Source organism: Mytilus californianus, unplaced genomic scaffold (assembly GCF_021869535.1).
Source record: "Mytilus californianus isolate M0D057914Y unplaced genomic scaffold, xbMytCali1.0.p SCAF_7, whole genome shotgun sequence".
NCBI classification, from domain to species: Eukaryota; Metazoa; Mollusca; class Bivalvia; order Mytilida; family Mytilidae; genus Mytilus; species Mytilus californianus.
In genome coordinates, this window is record NW_026262723.1 from 113,454,546 (window position 1) to 113,471,476 (window position 16,931).

At 33.0% G+C, this 16,931-nt stretch overlaps 1 protein-coding gene across 3 annotated transcripts in view; it reads left to right on the forward strand.

Moving 5' to 3' along the window:
- The window catches only part of LOC127709824 (regulatory-associated protein of mTOR-like), a 73,076-nt gene that overhangs the window by 24,668 nt on the left and 31,477 nt on the right, over positions 1–16,931 (forward strand). The window contains exons 16-21 of one of the 3 annotated variants that reach the window (XM_052215484.1): positions 549–641; positions 6,538–6,678; positions 6,865–7,024; positions 7,918–7,980; positions 11,840–12,072; positions 15,294–15,397. In XM_052215484.1, coding sequence (XP_052071444.1) covers positions 549–641; positions 6,538–6,678; positions 6,865–7,024; positions 7,918–7,980; positions 11,840–12,072; positions 15,294–15,397 — 794 coding nt within the window. The remainder of the gene's footprint in view (positions 1–548; positions 642–6,537; positions 6,679–6,864; positions 7,025–7,917; positions 7,981–11,839; positions 12,073–15,293; positions 15,398–16,931) is intronic. The other 2 variants (XM_052215485.1, XM_052215487.1) reach the window with 2 other exon arrangements.

A 16,931-nucleotide genomic window follows, 5' to 3' on the forward strand; every position in this document is an offset into this window, starting at 1 on the left:
TAAGTCTATGTTTTAGCATGGTATGGTCTAAATAGTCACTTGTAAGCTCTATGTCATTCCAAGATAAGTTCCAAGTCAGCTGTAGTTAACTTTATGTTTAAGAAGGGTAAGGTCTAAATAATCACTTTTAAGCTCTCTGTCATTGCTAGGAAAATTCTAAGTCAGCTGTAGTTAGCTGCTGTCTGTCATGTCAAAGTAAGTTTTATGTTGTCGGTGATTAGCTCTCAATTTTTATAAGGTAAGTTCTTCCATTGTTCCCTCTCATTAGAATTCACTATTTTTGTTAATCTATTTACATTTATTGTGGAGAAAATTTAAGCTATTTTTTTTAAATGATCAAGCTATAGCATAAATTTTATGGTTGTCTTGGCAAGAAATTCAATGACTTGTACAAATGTGAATCTTGGTATTTTTCCAGGTATTGAAGACCCATTGGTGGCCTTTGGCTGTTGTCTGCTCTATGGTCGGGTCGTTGTCTCTTTGACACATTCCCCATTTCCATTCTCAATTTTATGTAAACAGTTTGACAATAATTGCTATTTTTACAGGTCTGGACACAGTTTGACAATGCTAGATGGTGTGGAGTAAGAGATATAGCTCATGAGAAGTTGTATAAACTACTGGAAGATGATGCCCCTGAGGTATGATTGTTCACAATAGTGAAGGTCAATCTATTCAAAAAGAAGGCATTACTCTTTATTACACCGAAATTTGTTATTGAAAATCCAGAAATTTATGTGCTGTTTTTTTTACTGTGAAAATTGCAACGGGATTAGTTTCACATAGATTTGCTTTAAAAATTTGATAGTGTTATTTTTATGCAGTATTTTCTGAAACAACAATATTTAAGGTAGATCCCGTGTCTTTTTCTTGAGCATCCCTTTTGAGCATGTTGCAAAAATACTTTTCTTGTTTAAAAATATTTTACCAAGTATTATTCAATCTACAACAAAAAATCTAAATCTAGATTATTTAAAGATTAAACTATCAAAAATTAAGTGTCCTTATGTGCAGTGTTCTCCCCAGGATTTTTGGATAGCACCAGGGTAACACGTGTGAACAGCTTGGTGAAATGATTCATACAATCAGTTGTGTAGCGTGGCGTCGCTATATTTCTAGTTACTGCAGTTTTTATGTCTCTTGTTTTGTTTTAATACTGTGGTACTGTGTTATGTCAGAATATTATTGGTTAAAAAGATCAATAAAACAGTTTGTATTCTTTTTAATATTTTTTGAAAATAAATAAAACATGATTCATTACATAATATTCATCTAAATTTAAAGTAATTAAATCTTTTATCCATGATCAATAAAAATAAAATATCATTCAAACAGGAACATATATATTGTTAGATATACTGTTCCCAGATTCAAAAGAGAACAAAAATGTTCAATTTAAAAATACTTTCTAGTTTCTAGAAAGAAAGTTGTTGTATGTGAAAGGATTCCTGTCATAAGGAGATATAAAATTAACAAGAACAAAATTGTGTTATAATTTGAACCAGTTTCTATCTTAAATTTTAATAAAAAGAAATTTTTCACAAATTTTTAAACATTTTGCCATAGATTTCATGTACATGTAAATATTAACCTTTCTTGTCTTTGGTGATGATCAAACATAGATACAGACTTAATACTGCACTGAAATCTAAATCTTTATTTGTCATGATCCATTTAAAAAGAATTCCTAAATCTATAAATTTATCTTAGGTCTATAGATCTATAAGTAACATATTCAATGTCAACAACAAAGTCTCCCTATTTTCCCGCCTAAATGACAGGAAGTAGATATAAATAGATTTAACATGTGCTTATGGATTAAAATTGCAAGATCACTTTTGTTATTCATTAATGATCATATGGATATAGATATCCAGTTTGAAGGTACAGTCATGCATTTTATTTATAAAATAGAATAGATTGCAGTTAATTGTAAATAAATTTGAATATTCTACATGAACTAACTGGGTCATGGGATCCTTCCCCTTTGAATTACTTGTTGACAGTTTGAAACCGGAATATCATGCAATAACTATGTTATGTCATAATTAAAGATAATTTTGGCCATGGTTTAATCAGAGACATATAAAACTATAATATAAGTATTGAGCTAACTTTATAATGTACAAAATATGTACCGTCGTGTGTACAACTATCGGGTCACACGGTTTGTGTACAAAGTATTTGCCGACTTGTCAGGTGGTGAGTGAAGCCTTAAAATAGTTATCTATGATCATAAAGTTATGATTTCTAAATTAAAACACGAAAGAATCATGTAAAAAGTGTTAATTACATCGATTAAATCCAATCAACAAAGGTTAACCTCATAAAGGTAAATCGATCACGTGGTGTAAACAATCCGTGTTGAACTGGTTTGAACTGGTCAAATTTCACCTGGAATTTTATACCACACGGAAAAGATTAAACAAGTCGTTTAACACTTTTTTACCGATTTACGATTTTTTAACTGAAAATTTTAGCACCACGGAGAAAAATTATACATCGCGGTAAGAACGATACCACCGCGGTAAAAAAATATACATCGCGGGCCCGTGGTCCTTTAATGGTCTGGGGAGAACACTGCTTATGTGTATTAAAAATTTTCAGAAAAAAAATCCCTTTTAAAATCAAGGGCAGATAATTATACTGAATTTTATAGGACAATTTGTGTTTTTTTGATTTTCCAAGAAAATAAGGCTCATGACCCTCTATTTTTAGCTCACCTGGCCCGAAGGGCCAAGTGAGCTTTTCTCATCACTTGGCGTCCGTCGTCGTCGTTAACTTTTTACATTTTGAACTTCTTCTAGAGAACCACTGAATGGAATGAAACTAAACATGGCATGAATGTTCCTTATGAGGTGCTGACCAAGTGTTGTTACTTTGTAGCCGATCCATCATCCAAGATGGCCGCCAGCGGGGGACTTAGTTTAACATAGGACCCTATGGGAAATGCATACAAATGACTTCTTTTAGAGAACCACTGAATGGAATGTAACAAAACATAGCATGAATGTTCCTTACAAGGTGCTGACCAAGTGTTGTTACTTTGTAGCCGTTCCATCATCCAAAATGGCCGCCAGTGAGGGACTTAGTCTAACATAGGACCCCATGGGAAATGCATACAAATGATTTCTTCTAGAGAACCACTGAATGGAATGAAATCAAACATGGCATGAATGTTCTTTATGAGGTGCTGACCAAGTGTTGTTACTTTGAAGCCGATCCATATTCCAAGATGGCCTCTCAGCGGGGGACTTAGTTTAACATAGGACCCTATGGGAAATACATATGTCTTCTTTTAGAGAACCACTGAACGGAATGAAACCAAACATGGCATGAATGTTCCTTTAGAGGTGCTGACCAAGTGTTGTTACTTTGAAGCCGATCCATCATCCAAGATGGCCGCCAGTGGGGGACTTAGTTTAACATAGGACCCTATGGGAAATACATACAAATGTCTTCTTTTAGAGAACCACTGAACGGAATGAAACCAAACATGGCATGAATGTTCCTTATGAGGTGCTGACCAAGTGTTGTTACTTTGAAGTCGATCCATCATCCAAGATGGCCGCCAGCAGGGGACTTAGATTAACATAGGACCCTATGGGAAATACATAAAATGGCTTCTTTTAGAGAACCACTAAATGGAATGAAACCAAACATGGCATGAATGTTCCTTATGAGGTGCTGACCAAGTGTTGTTACTTTCTAGCCGATCCATCATCCAAGATGGCCGCCAGCGAGGGGACTTAGTTTAACATAGGACCCTATGGGAAATGCATACAAATGACTTCTTTTAGAGAACCACTGAATGGAATGTAACAAAACATAGCATGAATGTTCCTTACAAGGTGCTGACCAAGTGTTGTTACTTTGAAGACGATCCATAATCCAAGATGGCCGCCAGCGGGGGACATTGTTTAACATAGGACCCTATGTGAAATATTTACATATGTCTTCTTTTAGAGAACCACTGAATAGAATGAAACCAAACATTGCATGAATGTTCCTTATGAGGAGCTGACCAAGTGTTGTTACTTTGAAGCTGATCCATAATCCAAGATGGCCGCCAGAGGGGGACTTAGTTTAACATAGGACCCTATGGGAAATACAAACAAATGTCTTCTTTTAGAGAACCACTGAATGGAATGAAACCAAACATGGCATGAATACTCCTTTCGAGGTGCTGACCAAGTGTTGTTACTTTGAAGCCGATCCATTATCCAAGATGGCCGCCAGCGAGGGACTTAGTTTAACATAGGACCCTATGGGAAATACACACAGATGTCTTCTTTTAGAAAACCACTAAATGGAATGAAACCAAACATGGCATGAATGTTCCTTATGAAGTTCTGACCAAGTGTTGTTACTTTGAAGCTTATCCTTCATCCACGATGGCCGCCAGCGGGGGAATTTCATTAACATAAAACCCTATGGGAAATACATACAAATGCTTCTTCTAGAGGTGCACTGAATGGAATGAAACCAAACATGGCATAAATGTTTCTTATGAGGTGCTGATGAAGTGTTGCTACTTTGTTGCTGATTTACTGTTCAAGATGGCCACCAGAATATAATATTAAATTACAGGGCAATATTAAACCAAATTTGGCTTTACTCATTATTAGGGTATCTGTTATGATTTTAATCTATTTTTACATGATTTCCAAAACCAAAGTAGAATCAGGTGAGCGACACAGGCTCTTGAGAGCCTCTAGTTATTTGATATTTCGGAAGTGTTTATGAAAATCCATTCTCTTATTGAATTTTGATCAATTCTATCATTTAATGTGTCCTCGATAAGGAAAAATCAAGTTTCCCCTATATAACCTATATAACCTATATACAGTATCTGTGATTTCATGAATTTCAATGAATTTAATCGAAAAAACAAGGTCCGTAACTCCCAGTTTATATATTGAAATTTGAAAGTACATTAGTCCAAAAGTCTTTTACAGAAGTTTAGGAAAAATCTATCTTTGCACATTTAGACACCCCAGCTACCTTAATGCACATTCGTGTAGATTTTTTAAACAATCAAAATAGTAAATGTAATTTTTCTATATTTGATTTGATTTTGTATGCTTTTAAACATATTTTATACTTTGTAGTTTCGTGTATGTACGAATTTGTGTATATTTTTATACGACCACAAATGTATATTGGTATCACGTTGTCTGAAGTCATTTGGTTTCCAGACAATAACTTTAGTATTAGTAAATAGAAATCTATGAAATTTAAATATAAGGTTTATAACCACAAAAGGAAGGTTGGGATTGATTTTGGGGGTTATGGTCCGAACAGTTTAGGAATTAGGGGCCAAAAAGGGGCCCAAATAAGCATTTTTCTAGTTTCATGACAATAACTTGTGGAACAGTGTATGGATCTCTCTGAAATTATACCACAAGTTTCCATACCACAAAGGGATGGTTAGGATTGGCTTTGGGGGTTATGGCTGAAACTGTTGAGGAATTAGGGGCAAAAAAGTGAGAAAAAACAAGGGTGTCCTGGTTAATGGACAATTACTTAAGTACAAATTACAGTGTAAGGGAGGTAATTTAAACACAACTTTGAATTACCTCCCTTACACTGCTTTTAAATTATGTGTTGTATTGTCTTGAGGTGATTAGCTGTCAATTCATTTTTAGAAGTTACTATTTTAATAATTTTAAAAATGTTGATTAAGGTAAATTAATTTTAGCTATGATTATGTATGTCATTTTCTATTTTAAGACTGTAATGATGTATTTAAATGGGTTATTATGGTTGCAAACTCCATTGGAAATTTGAATTGAGATTATGACCATGTCTTGAGGGAAGGATTTTTTTTTTTTTGGAAAATAGGGGGGGGGTGGGAAGGTTAAAAAAAAATTGGTGGTGGGGGGTAAAAAAAAAATTTTTTGAAAAAGAAAGGTGGGGGTTAAAAAAAGTTTTTTTTTGGGGGGGGGGGAGGGGTAGGTTAATTCGCAACAGCATAGTGTATTGCACAAAAGCAAAAAATTGAATATGAATTCAAATCATATAACCAATTCTAAGTTCTTTGACTACAGTTATTCTGTGTCAGAATCCTATTATGTGTCAAATATTTAATTACAATCCAAATTCAGACCTTTATCAAATGTGAATATTGTGTCCATTTTTGCCCCAACTGTTCAGGGTTGGACCTCTGCAGTTGTATCCAGCTGCGCTAGGCGAAGCAATTTATTTAAGCATGTAAAACGCTTAGAGTAATTGTAGTGTTATATAATGCGCTTTAATTATGCCTTGTAATAAAAGTGCCTTGTAATAATGAAAACATTTCTGAATTTACAGTTTATTTGTTTTACTGAAATTTGTCTCATGTTTAATATAGGTAAGTACTCTGATTTGTCCTTAAAGATTAAGCTTTAAAACTGTTGCTTCTTTGGTTATTTTTTGGTTTCAACAACATTTTTGAGGGAACTTATTGCTGATCTAGCCTTCAGGATAATTGTGACTATGATATAATATGATTTGGCCAATAGCGTAAGTGTGAGCTATTATATTTCATTTTTACAGGTGCGAGCAGCAGCTGTGTTTGCCTTGGGGACATTTATTGCTTGTAATACAGAAAGAACAGACCATGCTAACAACATAGATCTCAGTGTTGGAATGACTTTCTCTAATATAGCACAAGATGGAAGTCCTTTAGTTAGAAAGGTTTGTTAGGTTTTGTTTTGAACTATATAAATGTATTAGCAGTACTGTTTCAAAAGACTAATGTGAAATATCATATCACAATTTGTTTTACATACCTTCTTTGAAACAAACTTTGAAGTTTTTTTTTTATAGGAATGGACAATTACCTTTTGTATCAGTTAATAGCCAGTTTACTTTGTGTTTCAGGAACTAGTAGTTGCCTTTTCTGCCTTGGTTGCCCAGTTTGAAAGTCAGTTTACTGCCGTTGCTGCCCAGCATTTAGAGGACGAGAAGAAGAAAGAGAAAGGAGCACCTGTTGTGGCTGCTGAAACTTCTGGTGGGTGGAATATTGTTACTGGGCAGTCTGGTAATTATTTCCTTCACATTTTTCCCTCACCAGAAAACATCAGAATTTTATCATTGGATATTGTTAGGAATAAATATTGTAAAAAAGAGGGAAGTTTGTTTAAATTGGCTGAACTTTTTTATTAAAAAATACATTTAGAATTCGCTAAATAAAGAAAACTCTCCTCTAACTATATAAATTGGATAGTGTTACTTCCATTGTTTAATTTTGACTTAATTAATGATTATCTTTTGTTCTAGAAAGACCATAGATAATCTGGTTATCACTATTTTACAAGACAATGTCAATGACGTTAGCTTTTGATGTCATTGCGTTCTCACTCTACTTTACTGGGAAAATCCATCTCAGGCGATCAGCAGCTTGATATGGAAGCTTGATCACACAGCAAGATCAAAGACAAATTATGTTAATAGAGTTAATATATGTGTAAATGATGTTTTCTTGTGATTCCCTATTTCTTATCCTTTCACATAACTTGCAAGTTTACAATAACCATGATAACAGTAAATAAAATGTTCAGAATATTTCTATTTTAGTTTGTTAACATGTCTTTTTATCATTTCTAACATTAAACATTACTTAAACACTGTATTATTTTGTATCATAGTACATATGAATTCATTTTTTAAATAGTTTAAGACATAATTTGATGTGTTGCAACTTTTACTTTCCTCAGACACTAAGAAAACATTGTATGTTGATGTTTGCTTGCAAGCAAAAAGGAGCAATCTTCATCGATATATATCACTTATATATACTTTCCTTGAAGGTTAATTTTATTTCTGGCGATTTACAAAAAAGGAACTTATGTTAGAATTAAAAATTGTCTCTCCAGCATTACCTAATTACCCTTCCCCATCCTAGCTACACATGCAATTGCCATTTTATTTCAGAACCATTTACTGGTATGAAAAAGAGTACATCACGGAGCAGTTTTAAAGGTCTTGTAAACTCATGTAAGCCTTTCACCTTCTGCTAAACCATTTTACCTGGGTTGCTATTTAAACTTCTAACTGTCAATATCTAACTTGTGTATACAAAACAAAGTGTTAACCTGTTTTAGATCTACAAGTTGAACATAATATACAGAAATAATTAGTCTTTTAGAATATATATTTAATTTTTTCAGGGTATATATAACGATTAATACTGTTGGCCGATATTTTACATACTTATTTGAAATAAACCTGATAAACTAATTTTTCTAGGCAATTGTGTGAATGTGTAAATGTTTATTACTTTGTCTGGGAGTTTGGATCAGTATAAAATATGTCCATCACATTTCTGCTGAAGGTTATATGGGGAATAAAATGGACTGATTAATAAATTGACTATGAAAGTATAAAATTCCCATAAAAGAAGGCTGTAGCTTGATGTTACACAATTTTGGGGAATTTTTGGTTTTATATGCTTTTTGTCTTGCGTAAACAAAGTAAAAAAAAGAGACTCATGCGTGATGTTTCCGGTGTCAGCAGCAGCTACAATGTATTAGTTTGTGATAAGTCAGTTTATGGGGAATCACTAGTGTTAGGTCAATGATATTTATGTGCAGTTGTATTAGCATTAACACATCTCTTTTACATGGAGATTATTTGACCCTGCCCCCTCAGTCATGGTCTATTGACTTAGAAACTTTTGCTTAGTTTACATGTATCAGTTTGTGATGAGGTCAGGTTATGGGGAACCATAAGTGGTAGGTAAATGATATTTGGTACACAGTTGTACAAGCTTTACCTCATCTCATTTCCATGGAGATTAATTGGTCCCGCTCCCTTAGTTATGGTCTTTTAACTTTGAATGTGTTGCATAGTTTTTATGTCAAAGTTTGTGTTTAGGTTTGTTTAAAGGGAACGAATTATGATAAGTCAATGGTATTTGGTATGCTGTTAGATATGTGTTTGCCTTTCTCTTTCCAATGGAGGTTATTTGGCTCTGATAAGGTCAGTAAAGGGAAACAATTAGTGGTAAATCTATGATATTTGGTATGCAGTTGTAAAAGCATTGGCACATCTCATTTCCATGGAGATTGTTTGGTGCAGCTCCCTCAGACATGATATATTTACTTTGAACTTTTCTGTCACATGTATTAGTTTATGATTAGGTCAGTTTAAGGGGAACCTTTATTGTTAGGTTATTGATATTTGATGCAGGTGTATTAGCATTAGCACATCTCATTTCCATGGAGATTATTTGGCCCTGCTCCTCCAATCATGGTCTATTGACTTAAAAAGTTATGCATATAGATATAGGAAGATGTGGTATGAGTGCCAATGAGACAACATAGTTCACATGTTAAAGTTTGTGATTAGACCAGTTTAAGATGAACCACTAATATTAAGTCAATGATATTTTGTATGAAGATGTATTAGCATTTGCAAGTTTTATTTCCATGGAGATTATACAACGCCATCCCCTCATCATAGTTCATTGACTTTGAAACTTTTACATAGTTTACAAGTTAAAGTTTGTGTTTAGGTTTGTTTAAAGGGAACGACTTATGATAAGTCAATGGTATTTGGTATGCTGTTAAAAGGCATTTGCATTCGTCATTTCCATGGATGTTATTTGGCTGTGCACCTTTAGTCATGTTTTTCATTGACTTTGAATGATTTGCTTAGTTTACATATTTAGATATTTCCATTTTGATTACAACATTTGCATTATACTATCATAATTACAAAACAGGCGAGACATATCTCTGTGTCAACAGTTTATTAATTTCAAATTGATTTGGGATTGCAAATGCTTTGTTTAGACCACCTAATGGGTAATATATAAATGTATTGCACTCCTGGCATATTTAATAGTAAGCCTGGTATCTTGGAGGAATTTTTTTACCAGGTAATTTTTCTATTTTCAAGAGGCAATAAAGACTACATGTTTTACCTAACGTGTAACAAATAAGCAAATTTATGAATTCATACTTCAAGTATGCTTAGTTAAGCTGTAAATCTTTGTGGTGTATTATACCAACAACACCGATAATTGTCATCTGATCATAATCTAACATCTGTAGATCAGTTCTCTCATGATTTTATGGTGTTTTCTTTTTAAAGGCATGTTAAAATAATTTCTGCACTTTTAGTGCCTTTATTTCTACATGTATTTTGTTTATAGTTTTGTTGTATTGACTTGACAAAGTCGCAAATATGAGACTTAGGCGTCACTTTTGTCTGCTACACCTCGGTGTCAACAATTTTTTTTAAAGTTTGTGATTATTTCAGTTTAAAGGGGACCTTTTATGGTTAACCATTGATAATTGGTATGCAGTTGAAGGAGCATTTACTTATCACTTTTCCATGGTAACTTGCCTTGTCAGTCATGGTCTATTGACGGAAACTTTTGCTTATTCTAAATGTTGGAATTTTGTAATTAGGTCAGTATAAGAGAAACCACTATTGGAAAGTCAATGATATTTGATATGCAGTTGTATCAGCATTAACACATATCCATGGAGAATATTTGGCCTATACCCACCTCCCCCTTTTAGTCATCCATGGCCTATTGACTTTTAAACTTTTATTTCAGTCATGGTTCATTGACTTTTGATGTTTTGTTAGAGTATTATCTTTTGAAATCATCATTTTACTATCAAAATTACATACAGACGAGACATTTCTGTGTGTAGACAGTTTATTATTCTTTTCATTGGAATTTTAGGAAATTTTTTATTTAGATACTTTTTTGGTTAACAGCTTAGCATCTTTCCTTTTCTTCTTTGCATACTTTTGTATTTATTTGTTTATTACTTTCATTGTGATTGTTATTTTAATCAACATAATTAGTGAGTATTATTTTTTTATAGATATAATTAGCAATTATTATTTTTATAGATAAGATTAGTACTTTCATTTATATTTATTAGTCTCATGTCTGTGAATCCAAAGGGGACTAAAAGGTTTGCACACTGTCAGTCGTCTGTCTTGTAAAATTTCATATTTTCTTTTGTTTGACGCTTCTATCTATCTATTGATTAGATATATGGTATATAGACATATCATAAAGAAGTTACTGATTGAGTTTTAGTTTAATCACCTATTTATTGCAGATTAACAATTTTTACAAAAATTGTGGCTTTTGGAAATAGAAAATTCTTTGACCCCCTCAATTTGCGGCTGTTTTTGTAATGCCTTATTCAGTTGATTATATGTATTTGTTTATATCAAGAAGTTACAGATCAAGAGTTCTGTTTTGTTCTGGTTGAGCGATTTTAGCTGAAATTGTGGTCCATTGTGTACATAAATGCTGTCTTTAATTAAAATTTACTTACATACTTACTTAACAGTTATTTTCAGAAGTTGTAACCTTTGGACAAAGAAAATTGCTTGAAAAGATCAGTTTTCTATACTTTTTTCTGTCATGCCTAAGGAATAAATGTGACAAATGTGATATGATTATGGTTAAAGAAAGTGTATTGCCTTTTTTATACGAATTGTTTTTTTTTTTATTAAAGTGCATACATTAAACTTTCTATTCTGGATAATAATAAAAATTGAAAGAACATTTAAATTTAGGGCCAAGTTGGTCTTAAATCTTACATTTTCTGTTACAACATATCTGTGAAAACATTAGTAACATAGTTTTCTGTTGATGTTTCTATAGAAAGTAATTTATTATGAATCATGTGACAGCCTGAAAACATCACCAGATATTTTAATTATATCAATGATAAAACAAAGTGATTGCTGCCATGAATGAAGACAGTATTTTTTGTGACATAAGCTGTTAGTGTAGATAAACTTTAAAAATCTGACCAGTTTTATAAAAAAATGTAGACCTTTTGTGGTATTGAGATGTTTTGTTTTTTTGTTGTAGCCAGCTCTAGTCATTTATTAGGCATTGTCCAGTCCAGTTCTGTGGCATCAGTTGATAGTGGTTCTAGTACTGATACAAGCACTCTCAGACGGAATTCTTCAAACAGTAATCTTGGTTATGGTTGTAGTACAATCTATACCAATCTATGGAAAACTTTACTTAGTCTTACAGCAGATCCAAACCCTCAGGTTCGAGAGGTTGTCAAATACATAGTCAACTCTATTAAATTAAAGGTTGGTATCTATTTCATAGGTTGTATTTAAGTAATAACAGTACTGTAGTTGAAGATTTACTGCTGTTAATTAGGGGTTTTACAAATGCAGTATAGCTGGCGATGCTTAGTGGAGTCAATAAAATGGCTATTTGCCACCATCAAATTCAAAATTGACAGCTGCAACTCTTCAACTTCAATACTGTTACCGCGACTCTATTGCATTATATTATAAAACACATATGACATGCACATCAGATAAAATCAAACTCTGTGAAACATTCGGTGCATAAACGTCATGTCAAAACTTGACGTTGTAGAAATGGAAAGTTTCAAACTGAACATGCTGAAAGTAATTCTGTTACTTACGTACAATTCAAATTTGGATCATATCTAATTAAACACTGTTTTTGAGGTAGGTGATGTTTTATTTTTAATTATGTTGTATTAATCGAACATTTGTGGATCCCAACAATTCAACATGTTCAATATGGCGGCTCGAGACATGTCAATTATGGATTGGATGGTAAATTGTTACTTAGAAATTGTGTTAGAATAAGAAATTGATCAAGTCTTTCGGTCTTAAACTTGTGTATATGATCTTGTCAACTTATTTACTAAGGCTTATGAATTGTTTTTTATTAGTCCTCTACCGACGAAGTCGAAGGGAACTTTAGGTTTGCACACCGTCCGTCTGTCTGTGTCTGTTTGTCTGTCTGTCCGTCTGTCTGTCCATCCGTCAGTCCTGCAATCAGTTTTCCACACTTTTTTTCTACGTGCTTGAAGATATTGATTTGATATTTGTATATTGTTTTATCATGACAAGTTACAGATCAAGTTATGATTTTGTGCAGAGTTATGGTCCTTGGACTTAGAAAATTCACTCAAATAATCAGTTTTCCGCACTTTTTTCGTCATGCTTAAAGATATAGATTTGATAATTGGTATATAGTTTTATCATGACAAGTTTCAGATCAATTTCGAATTTTTAACCGGTCTGATGATTTTTTGCTTAGTTATGGTCCTTGGACTTAGAAAATTCACTTAAATTAATCAGTTTTCTGCACTTTTTTTCGTCATGCTTGAAGATATTGACTTAATATTTGTTGTATAGTTTACACCATGACAAATAATAGATCAAATTAGCATTTTGTTCCAGTACAATGAATTTTTAACCGGTAGGGGACTATGTATTGCCATGCAATACTCTCAGAATGCTTGTTTCATTTGCTGTTAAAGTTTCAGATAAAAAGGAAAATAAATTGGAATCAAACATACAAATGAGGGTCATGAAGCAGTCATATTTAGTGGTCATGTCTCATTTGTAAATTTAGTGGTCATGTCTCATTCGTTTATTTTTTTTTTTGTAATGTGTTTATTGGCAAAAGGTACATATATAAATCTTCATAGTAAGTAAGTCCATAGTACATCAGCAAAATTGAGACAAGTACATATAGTAAATATTTTGAATCATTTGACAAACTTAAAAATAATAATAATGGTAAAAAAAGAGAAAATTGTTTATTTAGTGGTCATGTCTCATTTGTAAATTTAGAAATTCCCAATTTTGGTAAAATCTAAGAATCTAAAAATAGAATTATTTAGCTGCATTTTCTGCACCATTTTGTAAGAAATGATATATATTTTTGTCGAGCCTGCGACAAAAGTCGCAGAAAGCTCGACATAGGGATAGTGATCCGGCGGCGGCGGCGTTAGCTAACTTCTTAAAAGCTTAATATTTTAGAAGGTGGAAGACCTGGATGCTTCATACTTTGTATATGGATGCCTCATGTTACGAAGTTTCCGTCAGTCACATATCCAATGTCCTTGACCTCATTTTCATGGTTCAGTGACTACCTGAAAAAAAAGTTAACATTTTTTGTAATGTTAAATTCTCTCTTATTATAAGTAGTAGGATAACTATATTTTGTATATGCGTACCTTGCAAGGTCCTCATGCCCGTCAGACAGTTTTCACTTGACCTCGACCTCATTTCATGGATCAGTGAACAAGGTTAAGTTTTGGTGGTCAAGTCCATATCTCAGATACTATAAGCAATAGGTCAAGTATATTCGGGGTATGGAAGGACTGTAAGTTGTACATGTCCAACTGGCAGGTGTCATCTGACCTTGACCTCATTTTCATGGTTCAGTGGTTATAGTTAAGTTTTTGTGTTTTGGTCTGTTTTTCTGCAATAGGTCTACTATATTTGGTGTATGGAATGATTGTAAGGTGTACATGTCTAGCTGGCAGGTGTCATTTGACCTTGACCTCATTTTTATGGTTCAGTGGTCAAAGTTAAGATTTTGAGTTTTGGTCTTTTTTTCTAATACTATATGCAATAGGTCAACTATATTTGGTGTATGGAAATATTTTATGATCTTTATGTCAGTTGCGCAGGTTTTATTTGACCTTGACCACATTTTCACAGTTCATTGCTCAGTGTTAAGTTTTTGTGTTTTGGTCTGTTTTCTTAAACTTTAAGCAATAGGTCAACTATATTTGTTGTATGGAAGAATTGTTAGCTGTACATGCCTGCCTAGCATGGTTCATCTGACCTTGACCTCATTTTCATGGTTCATTGGTCAATGTTTAGTTTTCTTGGTTAATGTTAAGTTTATATGACAGTTGTAATAAAGCTTTATATTTAGGACTATCAACATAATATCAATGATTAGTAAAGAAGGCGAGACATTTCAGCGTGTGCACTCTTGTTTTTATCAATCACTATATCCTGATAGGCTTTCAACAATATAGCTTTAGAAATTAAAAGTAGTAATTCAAATTTGTAGAAGCAAGAGTTTTACACAAATGGAGCATGCTTGTATTTAGTGTGTAATTCCTATTTTTACAAGTGTTTCTCTTTTTCACAAGTACAAGATTAAATACTTTGTCATAAAATATAGAATAAATTCATGTCAAATTATTAGTCATATCTAAACTCTTTAACAAGTATATGAATTTAGAAATATGTTGATTCACTGCGGTTTATACAAACAGAAGAAAAACATATCATTAATCTGTACAGTGTATATTTTATAATCAACCTGAAACTTCCATTTATATTTCTTCTCCCTTAAACGAAAGAAGTATGATGGATTTTAGACAAATTAGCAATTTTAAGTCTTTAGATCGATTCACTTTAGCCACTATTGACAGTTTAAAAAAAATAAGTATCAAAAAGTTTTCTGACCCTTGATTACAAAGATATACAATATCTAGAGAAATATTGTTATTTTTTAGGCTTCCACTAGTGCAAAACCAAAACCAGTTATCCAGAATGCCAGAGTCCCACATTCAGCACCGTCCAGTCCCTCAAATAGAGCTTCCAATCTGAATCATATAGGGTAAGTGTATGTCATAAACTCTTGATTACAATTGTTATCTTTCCTTCAAAGTATTTGGTTTTAGACAACATTATATTATGTCATTTGTGCGTTTGTGGCACTTAAAAGATATGTCAGTTCTTGTTTTAAAATAAGAAGACATATCCATTCCAGTGACTAGAGATACATGTGGTTTATGTACTATGTATTCAAGCTTGATACAGCTACACACAAGTTATGTCTGGAAGTTACAAAAAAAAGTGTATGGATCTCTCTGACATTGTACCACAAGGTTCCATATCAAAAAGGGAATGCTGGGATTGATTTTGGGGGTAATTGCCTCAAAATTTTAGGAATTAGGGGCAAAAAACAAGCATTTTTCTAGTTTCATGACAATAACTTGTGTGTAAGTGTATGGATCTCTCTGAAATTGTACTACAAGGTTCCATATCACAAAGGGAAAGCTGGAATTGAGTTTGGGGGTAATTGCCCGAAACGTTTAGGAAAAAGGGGCCAAAAATAAGCATTTTTCTAGTTTCCAGACAATTACTTGTGTTCAAGTGTATGGATATCTCTGAAATTGTACTGCAAGGTACCATACCACAGTGGGAAGGCTGGGATTGATTTTTTTGGTAATTGCCTCAAAATTTTAGGAATTAAGGGCAAAAAAGGGGCAAAAAACAAGCATTTTTCTAGTTTCAGGACAATAACTTTTGTGTAAGTGTATGAATCTTTATGAAATTGTACTACAAGGTTCCATATCACAAAGGGAAAGCTGGGTTTGAGTCTGGGGGTAATTGCCCTAAACGTTTAGGAATTTGGGGCCATAAAGGGGCCAAAAAACAAGCATTCTTTTAGTTTCCAGACAATAACTTGTGTTCAAATGTATGGATCTCTCTGAAATTGTACTGCAAGGCACCATACCACAAAGGGAAGGCTGGGATTGAGTTTGGGGGTGATGAATCATAAGGGGGTTCAAAAAATTTTTCCTTTTTTTTTCTTTAAAATTTTCCATTTTAAATTGGTTATTTCTGATTTATATATAAAAGCAAATAATAATGATATGGTTTGAATAGGTAAATTAAAATTTTTTAACTTCTTAAACCACATTCATTCTGTGTCAGAAACCTATGCTGTGTCAAATATTTAATCAAAATCCAAATTCAGAGCTGTATCAAGCTTGAATGTTGTGTCCATACTTGCCCCAACTGTTCAGGGTTCGACCTCTGAGCTCGTATCAAGCTGTGGCCAGCGGAGAATTTTATTCACTTATTGTTTTGTGAATGAATCAAGCTGTTTCTTTTCTCTTTTGAATTGTTTTACATACATGTATCATTTTCAGGGCCTTTGAAAGCTTACTATGTGATATGGGTTTTGCTCATTGTTGAAGGCTGTATGGTGACCTAAAGTTGCTAATCATACCACATCTACTTATTTTATATGGTAAAAAAAAATGGCCAATGCAGATATAAATATATTGTTTAAAGAAAAGACAAATCAAACACGTGCACAAAACTGTCCTTGTTTCCAGCAAAAATTTAGGGAAAACTGACAT